Source organism: Cheilinus undulatus, linkage group 18, assembly GCF_018320785.1.
Source record: "Cheilinus undulatus linkage group 18, ASM1832078v1, whole genome shotgun sequence".
NCBI classification, from domain to species: Eukaryota; Metazoa; Chordata; class Actinopteri; order Labriformes; family Labridae; genus Cheilinus; species Cheilinus undulatus.
The window spans coordinates 43,464,989-43,477,294 of record NC_054882.1 but is presented as its reverse complement, the minus strand read 5'-3'; the positions used below and the strand labels follow the sequence as shown (position 1 = coordinate 43,477,294).

The following is a 12,306-nucleotide window of genomic DNA, read 5'->3' as shown; positions in this document are numbered from 1 at the left end:
TATCTTTATTTAATTGAAATTACAAATAAACATTAAATAAATCTATTTTTACTTTGACATTAAAGAGGCTTTTAGCTGGTTTTTGTCAAAACTGCAGAATTATTTTGACCATGATTGATTAATAAAATTAATAAAAGGATTAAACATCCATATTTCTACAGGCTGTAAGTCGGGGATGCTAAACTGGTTTTCTGTCAGGATCCAAATGAGCGAATGCCACATCAACAGTTTTAACCACTTTGATGAAAATGTCCCATTCTTGCTGAAAGTCAAGCTAGAGAGAACAGAAGATATGATAGAGAAGACACATGTTAAGAACTAAATCATTATGGAAGCCCTGGAAGGACATGCATGTTACTTTACTCACTTTTCTCCTGATACCATGAAAAATGGGCTAACTTTGAAGAGAACTCCAGAAATGTCCACACTTTCATTAAACCCAGCTTTGCTGTCCCAAAATAATAAGATCGGTAAGACGAGATCCCAAGAAGGAACAAAAATATACGGTCATACATCAGGGCTGATAGCATTAATGCATTAATCACACTCAGTTAAAGTCTCTAATCTGCATTAATGTCATTAATGCTTTATTGTCCCACTGCAGGCTCACCCTGCAGAACAGTGATGTAAAATAAGTCCATGTCTCACTTCACTTTAAAAAACTCACAGACAGCTTAGATCAGGGGGGTCAAACTCAAGGCCTGGGGGCCAAATGTGGCCCACGGTGCAGTTTTACCCGGCCCTCAGGATCATTTCATGTTTAATAAGAAGTGGCTCACAGGAACCAGGTCTGCAGAGTTCCTCCAGTATAAAAATGTTGATTTAACCTTGAAGATTAAAAAAAAATCCTTGTTATGTCATAAAAATCTGAAAAAGTAGAGAGTAGAAATCAGGAATGAGGGAAAGAAATTAGTTTATTTTCATTTCATATTTTCATTTTGCAGCCAAAGATTATGACTGAAACTTAGGATTTTGAATTTTATTTCATATTGTGACCTTTTAAACTCCTAACTTTGACTTTTATCTTATATTTTCACTTTTTAAACTCTTGATCTAGAATTTTATCTTCTATCTTGACCTTTAAACTCATGATTTTAACTCTCTATCTCATATATTTGCTTTTTAAAAACCTTATGTTGACTTTTAATTTTGTATTTTGACCTTTAGGACTTATAAAGTTGACTTTTATCTCAGATTTTGAGCCTTTAAGTCATTTATTTATTTATTTAGCATTTATCTGACATGGACACACAGTAACATTGATGCTTAAAATCATTTATCATCATTTTCTCTGTAATTCGTTACCTGTGAAAACACGGTTGACAGTTTTCGGTAAATCTGGACCCTGTTAGACCCTCAGGTCAGACCTAAATCCAGATTTCAGCCCCTGCTGGTTTAGATGTTCAAACCCACAGTCTGGAGTGGGAAAAGGAACTTCAATGCTAAATCGTGGAATTTCAAAATGCGTAATAAAAGTGAGATAAACAGAAATGAACTAACTAACCCTAACCTGACATTATTCAGGATTTAAACTCTTAAGTGTTTGACAGCCCGAAGGTCGTGATTGCATTTATATTTAAAGACATGTCTGCTTTGGGCTTCCATACATCATAGACTTCTAACAACAGCTCTGTTTCTTCAAGCACACATCTGATCTCACTCTTAGATCCTGACCCACCAGTAGAGCCCTGGACTCAAACAGGGCCGCTCATTGTTTAGTGAGTAAATGTTTAGAAACCCTCACATGCTGTTAGAGCTGGACTCTGCTGGTTTAACACTTTATCGAGCTTAATGAGCCACGCAGGGTCACACACACACTAAACACACACACACAGATGAGAGGGAAGTCCGTCTTACTGAACCTTAACTCTGCGCCTCCTCCGGTCGAGTACAGGCAGGAACACACAGCCGGACAGGAGTGGACCCCCCACAGAGCGGACTGCAGGACCTGGACCAGCAGCAGCAGATGCATCGTCCTTCATCAGATGAACCGTGGACCCACAGAGACCCTCAGCGCTCCCATACTCCCTCTCTGAGGCTGTGCTCACAGCAGAGTGAAACTCAAGCCCAGATTAGCCGGGATTATGGCGCTTACAAGCGGCGTGTAATCTCACGCCTCACTGTCGGTGTCACAAATGACAACATCAGGGCCAGCACGCCGCTTTTTGGTTGTCAGACCGTTTGACCTTTCACCTTTACCTGTGGAGAGTTACTGACCTCCTGACCCCTGGCAGACTGACTCACCTGTTCACTAATTCACACAGCAGTGGATGAAATAATACCTTCACCTACGACCGCCACTGTGTTCAATATTACACCAACAAAGCTGGGGCAGTGTGTTCAACGCAAATAAAACCGTTTTACTGAGAATACGTCACAGAGGAGACGTTTCACCATTTCAGCAAAAATATCAGCTCACATTTGATCTGATGGCAGCAACACGTCTCAGAAAAGCAGGGACAGGGTCATCTTTGACCCCTCTTCTTTAACAAAAGTCTGTAAATGTCTGGAAGTGAGGAGACCAGCTGATGGAGAGGAATGTTGTCCCATTCTTGTCTGATGGGGGATTCTAGATGCTCAACAGTCCTGGGTCTTCTTTGCTCCAAATGTTTTCTGTTGGTGAAAGGTCTGGACTGCAGGCAGACCACTTCAGGACCTGGACTCTTGTCCTGTGAAGCCATGCTGTTGTGATGGATGTGGTCCGTGGTCTAGCATGGTCCTGACAGAGACGTTGTCTGGATGGGAGCATATGTGTCTCTAAAAGCTCTCTCTCCTTTCCAGATGTTAGAGCTGCCCACGCCATAGGCACTAATGCAACCCCATACCATCAGAGACGCAGGCTTTAGACCTGAGCCAGGAGAACCAGCTGGATGCTCCAGATCCTCTTTAGTCCACAGGACACGGCGTCTGTGGTTCCAAAGAGAACTCAGAATTTGGATGAATCCCTAGTCCGTATTAGATGACCCTTTACCCTGAGAGGACAGTGCTGCTCCTGGGCTGAGGTCCCTTTTGGCTTCTTCTTTGCAGGATACAGCAGAATCATGCCTGTTTTTAATGCGGTCCTGCCTCAGGGCCCAGAGTCCTCCTATACTGACCTTCAGCCTTGTTGCAGAGATTTCTGCAGATTCTCTGGATGATATTATGGACTGTAGCTGGTAGGACATTCAAACTCTTCACTATTTTATATTGAGAAACTTATTCTGAAATTGTTCCACAGTTTTAGACAGTTTTTTCTCTGATTGGTGAACCTCTGCTCATCTTTACTTCTGAGAGACTCTGCCTCTCTTAAATGCTCCTTTTATACCCAGTCATCTTAGTGACTTGTTGCCATGAACCTTATTAGCTGCAAAATTCTCCATCAGCTGTTTTTTTTTTTTGGTACCACTTCTTTTTCCAGCCTTTCGGCGGTCGTCTCTACTTTTCTGAGGTTTGCTGCTGTCATTCAAAATGAGCTCATATTTCTCCTGGTATGTAAAATGCTTCTGTTGTTTTGTTCTGTTGTGAATAAATCACTGTAGTAGAAACAGAAGTAGAGCTCTTTAGAGGAATATTCAGCAGTTTTATCTCAGATATACTAAGAAATAATTTTCCTTTTTGAGAAATAAAAGAAATTACATTTTTCCAGTAACACGTGTGTCATCATTAAGATCGCTCTAAAAACCCTTCAGCAGGCCCAGAAAGCGGTCCTGCAGGGTCCCAGTGCTTAATTTAACCACAGACCACCCCGGGGGGTTAATCCAGCTCAGAGCCAGGTTCTGTTTAGTTTGTTGGTGAGTTATTCAGAGAGCTGAGGTTTTTAGTTCCTCTGTGCTGCTGACAGGAGGACAGAGGCGTTATTTGAGCCGTCTGTCCTCTGAGCCCATTTCAACTTTGCTCAAATATCCACTCCTGTTGGATTTTGGAGTCAAGTTCATTCGACCTCACGTCCATCCCTCACCTCAAAGATGTCTAAAAATCCCAGAACCACAGAAACCACATTAGTGGGTTGTGATTTGTATTCTGTCTCTTTACGGCTATTTCAGACTTCTTTAACCAAATGCTTGACTTAAAATAAATGTTTTAAACCTCTCAGAAGTTTAACACCGTCTCTACTGATTCACCACCTTCACCGTGACATCGGCTACGAGGTCACATTATTTCCTCTCACACTGCCACAACATCCATTCTTCGGGGAACTGTAGAACATTTCTGCAGGTTTCATTTTCCAGCAAACAGGATGGATGAGAGTCCAGCAAACCTCTCTGTGACATTCTTTAGTTTGAGCTTGTTGTGTTAAAATCATACAGACAGAGATCAGACTCATACATGCAGACAGCAGCTCCATGTGGTCCATGAAGAAGCAGACAGGAAGAGCAGGAGTCATGCATGTATGCTTACTGCAGTACCTCTATGAGACCAGGAGGTGGCAGCATTGTTCCACCAGTATTCAGAGCTGTTTGTACTGCAGACTGTGCTTGATTTAATGTTTAAGATAAAAACGAGCGTTCTTAAGGAGTCACTTTTCTGTTTACAAAAAGAAATAGTAGGTTTTCATCTACAGTAAACTCAGTCATTTGTGTGGGGATTATTTTACATTTTATAGACCAGACCAGGGGGGTCAAACTCAGTCCCAGCAGGGGCCGGGTTCTGGATTCAGGTCTGACCTGAGGGCCTAACAGGGTCAGTATTTAACCAGTAACTGTCAACTCATTTTCACCACTGATAAATTATGGGCAAAAAACCTTTAAAATAATAAAATTAAAATAAATTAAAATAAAATAAAATAAAAAAAACAGTCAAAACGATCAAACTCTGAGATTAAAAAAATAAATAAATGAGTTCAAAAGATAAAAACACATGATTAAATTTAAAATAGTGTTTTTATAAGTAAATATATCAGATAGAAAGATGAAATCATGAGTTTTAAAGGTCAGAATTAGGGCTGAATGATTTGGGATTTTTTCCTCTCAATATTGTGATTTCATATGCGATTATTCCTTAAATTCCTAATCCTGTGTATTATTATTTTTCCAACAGACACAAGCAAGAAATCATTCTATATGATAACCAACACAAGTTTAGATGAACAAGGGCTGAACAGTTTTGAAAAAATCTCTAAATGTGATGAGTTTGACTCATTTGTAAACTGGATGTGATTTATTATAGTGAAGGGAGATAAATTTTATGTCATCCTCATATTTAATCAGAAAACTTTACAAAAATGAAGACAGTAGGATTGTTTTGTGGACTATTCTTAGAAATGGGTCTTGATTGTTTGCATGAAATGTTATGTTTAACATCTCTGCAGCAAAAGAGCTTTAAACCGATGTTCTGACTCAAATTTGAGTTCAACATTTTGTAACTTTAAAATGTGAAAATTGCAGCAGACCATTTTGTGATTTAATCTAATTTTGGGTTAATTGCCCAGTCCTAGTCAAAATATGAGTTCAAATCATAAAATCTGAGTCTAACAGATAAAAATATGAGATTAAAAATCAAAGTTAGGAAGGTCAAAACATGCGATAAAATTTGAAATATTTAGTTAAAAAAGGTCAAAATATGACTCAAAATTTAGAATTGTGAATCCAAAAGGTCAAAATGTTTGATCAAAGTTTAGATTGTGAATTGAAAAGGTTAAAATAAAAAATAGAAATTTAAAATCAAAGGTTTAAGTTCTAATTCTGGGATGCAACAATGAAAAAATGAAAACACATTTTTCCCACATTCCCGACTTTTTATCTGATAAATTTTTACTCTTAAATTTACATTTATATAGTGGAGGGAATCTGCAGACCTCATACTGGTGGGCCAGTTAGAATAAAAATATAATAATCCTGCGGGCCAGGTATAACTGTACTACGGGCCAGATTTGGCCCCCGGGCCTTGAGTTTGACACCCATAGACCAGAATAATAAGAGACTAGATTAACCAAAAACATCACAGGCCAGTCAGAGCGACTAACAAGGCGATGGGTGTAAACCACATAACACAATGACAGCAGCTTTATATCAGTGGAGATTTTCAGTAAATCAAACTCGTTTTAAATAAAGCTTGTGGTTCGAGACATGTCCATTACATGGACACTATTTAAACTAAACCTGTTTAAAATATGTATTTAATAACTTCAATATATTCTAGGGGTCAAAAAGAAAACAATAGCTGTCTGAGCAAAAATAGTGCAATGATGTTTCAGAATAATGATGACTCAGCAGAGCCCAGGCTCTAAATAATCTAACAGCATTACAACCACAGATATACTTAGGCCTGTGATTACTGTCACTGTATTTAAACGGCGCTGTGATTCCGTCACCAGCCTGTAGGTGGCGCATGTGTACATATCTCAGCCTGCCGTTGATGCTGCTCTGCTATTGGCTGACGTCGTAGAGCCGCCATGAACGCGCGGCGCGCCTCCTGGGCGGACATTGATACCCAGCTATCAATCTGAAGTCTCATGGTTTGATGTTGTGAAAGTTCCTGCCGGCGGACCGGAGCTTCACCATGTCCGCCGCGACGCCACGTCCGAACGAACCCTCGGTTTACCGTCGACGAGACTTAGACGAGCGGCCGACAGAGGAGCAGAGAAGATGGCACACTCCTCAACCTGTCCACGGTGCGAGGCAGCGCGGACCCCAGCAGCAGACCCAGCAGGTAAACGGAACTACGGAGACATGCTAGCTGTAGCCTGGTGATTAGATTCAGTGCTAAGTCACTCCGGGGCTCCCCAGAGTCAGAGCTGACGGTTAGCCCGGAGCACTGTGGCTGTAAAACAGCCTGTCAGCGTCACTACACGGCAGAGAGCGCTTATAGAGAGTTACATCAGCGCATGCGCCAAACCCCATTCAAAAATCTCTCACTTTACTGCTTCTTGACTCAAACAAAAGCCAAATATTCCCGCTAAAACATGCTTCATTTACAGTAAAGAGTCAAAGTAGCAACGTAACAAAACGGGATATGAATTTATTTATTTAACTAAAAACAAAAATGTAATCACATTTAGTTTCACTACAGAAAATGAAACTGAGTCTGCAGCTGCTGCTAGTTTCAACCTTTGTCCTGGTTTATAACGTGTACTAGGGCTGGGCAATACAGCCCAAAAATATCTGGTTAATTTTTGGTTGATTGGTAATACATCCCCTATATTTTAATCTTCTACAGTAACGGCTCATTGTTGTCACTGTTTGATACTGTAAGGCTGAGCTGTGTGCAGGATGGTTTAATGTGATGTGAGCATTAACGTCTATAGAAGCGATAAGCAGTGCTTCATATTAACCGTGTTTACTGCTGGGTGAGCCTGGCTCTGATGGTGTTCACATGCAGAGTCCTCTGGAGATAATCACCACCTCTGCCTGCACACGCCCTGCTGTGTCTCCAACATCGCAGCGGTACCGCTTCATTTACTCCACTCACACACACCAGGCCCTCTTCTGGCTGCAGCCACACACACCACATCAACCCAAGCACTGGGAGAACGTACAGACCAGTAGAGCTGCCAATTAAGACAGAAACTGGTTACTCTGATGGATATGAGATCACAGTTATTTACTTATTTTACATCTGCATCCATGGGCGTAGCACGGGGGGGTACTGAGCCCTTGAGATGCCTGTATGGAAGCCCATTTGGGTCAAATAAAAAAGATTTAAAAACATGAATATACATAAATTCTTGAATAAGAATTCTAAGTCATAATAATAAGATTAAAAAGTCATAATTATGAGATAAAAAGTTATAATAATTGACTAAATGACTCTTTATTTCATAATTTTGACTTTTTATCTTCTAATTATGATTTTTTTATCTCATAATTTTAAATTTTAATCTGATAATGATGACTTTGGATTTCTTTTTTATTTCCTTACTTCCACATTTTTTCCTTTCTGCATGGCAGAAATGGGCTTCCATTTGCCTGCAATGAAAAGTGTGTTTTTATTGAATTTTTCTGAATAATTAGTGTCATTATTGTACCTAAAGTGACTAAATGAATCGGTCAATGGACTGAAATTTGTATCAAATAGAGTAAAATACAATTCTGAGGGCCCCTCTCTTAAAAATATTAAACAGTGTGGTCCAGCACTACAAAATAATGCAAGTCAATTTGATTTAGCCATAGTAAAAAATGCTCATAAATTGGGAAGTAATGGTTAAAAATACATCAGAATGCATATATATTTGTAAAACTGATGCAGCATTTGTTGTGTGGCTGGCTAAGGGGGGCCGTGTGTGATATTCCTCCCAGGGCCCTAAATCCCTCGCTACGGCTCTGGCTGCATCTGTTTGGAAATTTCAGATCAGGCCAAAGTGAATCAGCGTTTCTTTGACAGATGGCCACAGCTGCAGAACATAAAGTGTTGAAATTTCTTGGTTTCATAAATTTTACATAAACCGATTCTATACAAGAAAGGTTGGAGAGTTGTGTATTCAACTAAATTATAATAAATGCACTTAGATAAAAATATAAATCACAATTATTTAACTGCCTATCTGTCAGCAGTGGTTAAATGGTCACATGACCTGCTGTGCTGCGTTACTGAAGCGCTTCCAGGGTCGCGCGCGGGTGCGGTGAAAACTGCTGCGCCTGAACGCATCGCAGGCGGAGTATAAAAAGAGCCTTGTTTTCAAATGTTTGACCTCTGGATCCTGTTTTTAAAGCTTTTCACACAGATACAACAAAGGGGGGCTGTCTTTGGCTTAAACCTCTGTCATGTGGAACATATTGATGTCCCTTTCTTTTCACTGCGTCATGTGACGAGGTTTGGTTTCCCCATGAGTTTAACAGAGAGAATGGCTCTACAGGAAGGCCCCCCCCACACACACACACACCCACACACACACCTTTACATGGAAACTACAGCCCCACCTCTCTGCCAAAACCAACCTGTGAAACGAGTTCAAACACCTTTACTGTTGACAGGATTTATTTCAGTGCTGCTGCAGCCACTCTCTGTGATCCACTGGGGTCGTTTAATGCCTTTAGTTTGATGTCTTGTTAAATCAGAAGCGAGCTCTTATTTCTTTTCAGATGTGGGTGTAACCCTAAGATTTTCTCTCCTGTCTGACTGAGATTTCTCAACAAGTTCACCCACATTTCTCAGATCTGTCTGCAGCAGAAACTAAGATTAGAAACATGATCCTCTGTATCTCACATGGCTCTTTCCCCCAGTAAGGAAGTCAGGCAGAGCGTGGGAGCTGTGACCACATTTCCTGGTGCAGCTGCAGCAGTATGGAACAAAACCAGCAGGATTTTATGCTGTTTACTTCACCCTCAAGTCTTCACCTAACTACATCCTTTGGCATACTTTTCCAAAATGCTCAAATCAGGAGAAGTGCTCCAGTGGGGGATGATGCACGAGTGTGAGACAGGAGATTGTTCAGGCTGTTTGGACTTTCAGACAGTGATTACACTAAAACTAGAAATTCAAGACAAAAGCTGTCGTATCATGAAGTCACGGTTATCAACCACTGAAAAAACCCTTTAAATCACCCAGGTCTAAAACAAAGACCTCAGTGTTTCACCCTACCCTCGTATTTCTGTTTATTGATCATCAGAGGAGAAGTTGCTGAGTTTATCGGCTCTTAAACTTTGTCTCTTCAGGTTGACGGTGGCAGGCACAGACCTGGACTCTCCCTTGACTCCGGCATCAGATGGCCTCTCCTGGACGACCCTACCACCCGACAGCCTCAGCTGGATGACTGTGAGCGGATGGGGACTTTGTTTGGGATGCTCAACAAGTACCTGCGAGGTCTGGGCTTCAGCCAGATGTACTTTGGGGAGAAGATCGTGGAGCCCGTAGTGATCGTCTTCTTCTGGCTGCTGCTCTGGTTCCTGGGAATCCAGGCCCTGGGTCTGGTGGGAACTCTGTGCATCATCATCATCTACATCCAGAAGGAATGAGGATCCAAACCAAGGCTGCTGTTTTCACAGTTACTGCTTCCACATGCTGCTGGGACTCAGTCCTGTCATGGATCTGTGCTTTAAGGGGATGTCTGGAGGGGTGCTGCAGCACTCAGAAGGAACGCTCACTTGGAAGGTTTCTGGGGACATTTTGAAGCTTGTCGAGGAAGAGTTCATCAGCAGTTGGCTTCATTTTTTCAGGATTTCATGATCTGGATCTCTCCCTTCCTCAGGAAGGAGTGATTCAGTCCTGCTGCCTGCGCTCACGTGGAGCTCGTGATTTTTCGGGATCAAGAACTCCTGATGAAATCACAGGATTCTGCCTAAATGTTTTAAAGGAATGTTTGAAGCACCTTCAGTGATTTAGGAAGTCAAAAGTTTAGGTATTTCCAATGCCTCGTGGTTTAAAGAAAACATTTTCCATTATTTTTTATTTAATGAGCGACAGTAAGAAAAGTGCCGAAGCTTTAAGAAAAAAAAACTACAACTGAGTCCTGAGACAGATGCTGAAATGAATGAATTCATCAAAAACTGAAAGTAATCTCCTAAACACCGTCAAAACTGCAGAAAGTAGTTGCCATGGTTTTATAAAAGGAATCTGCTTGAAGTTTTTGATACTTTTCCAAAAAAATGACCAAGTTTTTGGTGCCTACTTTTATTTGTGCTGGTATTGATAATCTCATTGATATCATTTAATAGTCATATATCCAAGTTTACAAATCTCATATCTAGACAACCATATCTATTTCTACAAAGTGCAATGCTGCTTTAAATCAAAGGAATGTCCTCAGTTTTGACTATTTTATTTGATTTGTTTAAATTTTTTCATCTTCCACACAAAAAGGCGCTCTAACGGTAAAATGTGCTTCAGTTGTAAAACAGAATTCGGGGGAAATCAGAGCAGAGGGGTTGTACACACTCTTGCTGCCATGGTGGGGTGTTTAGATCAGCTGATTTGGAGCAGCAGCAGCAGGGATTGTGGGAAATGGTTTGTTTCTGTTTGAATCAGTCTGCAGAGGTTAAACTGAGCTCTCACACACTGACGTGCAGAATGTGGACGTGCTGTGTGAGAGCAAAGGTCGGACAACAAAAATCAATCAGAAGAGTCTGAATGTTCAGCTGACATGTAGCACACGCTATGTTCATGTGAAATCTCTCTGTAGGAGGAGCTACAAGCGACGATCCCAAAAGGCCAGTTGAATATTTTTTGCATATCATTTTCAATGGAATCTAGCCAGCAATGGTGGGTTAATGATGAGTCTGATATCTGTGCACTGAACCTTCATATACACTGGCATGAGATAAAAATACATCATCCTGATGTAGATGTTTTCTAAATATGACCTTCAGTTTTTAAGTTCTGCACATGATTGTCTTTGCCTGTCAAACGTGAGTATAATAAACACAAAACACCTCTTTGATTCATCACACCTGACGTCTGTGTCCTCAAATCTCAGCAGTCATCATCTGATGAAGGCTTCATACCTGATAGATATATATATATATATATGTGTATCTGATACAGAGAGAACCCCGCACACACGGGGAAAACATGCAAACTGAGAGGGGCCCAGCTGCAGTCAAGATGGCCGACATGGGTGTCGCTATACATCCAATCCACCCAAGCAGAAGTTTCCTCTTCGTGCTGGACTCAGCTGCCAGTGTTTGTCAGTCTTTCTCACGCCTAAGCCTAACCCTTGGTGCTGGATCTCAAATATATCACCTTCCCCACTGCCGTACCCTGAACCTAACCACTCGGGTTATAATGCCTAAGCCTAACCTTAGACCTACGGACTTCCCGTTGAGACTTTCAGTGTGGATTGGATGTACGTCGGCCATCTTGTCTGCATCAAGGTAATCTTGTGCAAACTCCACACAGAAAGGCCCTGACCGCCAACCAGGAACGTAGCTGTGAGGCTATAGCGCTAACCCCTGCGCCGCTGTGCAGCCCTCCTTTATTTCACTTTACTCACAGACCAGTCATAAATCACCTTCACCTTGTCTTCTTTACCTTTTCCTTCAAGTTCCTTTTTCTGTTGGTAAGTCCACGTTATATCTGACCCACCAAAGCTCACTTTAAATAAAAGGTCTGTATTAAACGGTAATGGATTAACTCTGAGTTTAAGATGGTATAAAAGTGTAAAATAAAAAAGTTTAACATGTAAACCAGTGGAATTTCAAAAAGAGGAGATTAATTAGGATTAACACCATAAATTCAAAGATTAATCCTGATTAAAAGTGTAATTATTTTACATTTCTAGTTTGTATAAATACAGAATGTATTAGAGCTCTAAGGCGCTGAAAGGGTGAAAATGTCCCTTTCAGTGTGTTTGATTTGACCGGAAAAGGAGTTTGAACCCTGGAAGAGGTCAGATGACTTCCTGCTGCTGAACACGCGACTATGACCCTAATAATGACAGAACTAATACAAACAACA

General features: G+C 40.9%; 1 protein-coding gene across 1 annotated transcript; it reads left to right on the top strand.

The window, feature by feature from the left end:
* Positions 1–6,364: 6,364 nt before the first annotated feature.
* Positions 6,365–11,297, top strand: fam241a (family with sequence similarity 241 member A). Its single transcript, XM_041812093.1, has 2 exons — positions 6,365–6,627; positions 9,570–11,297. Exons 1-2 carry the CDS (start codon positions 6,478–6,480, stop codon positions 9,867–9,869), a joined length of 450 nt encoding a protein of 149 aa, XP_041668027.1. The 5' UTR covers positions 6,365–6,477; the 3' UTR covers positions 9,870–11,297.
* The last annotated feature ends 1,009 nt before the right edge of the window (positions 11,298–12,306 follow it).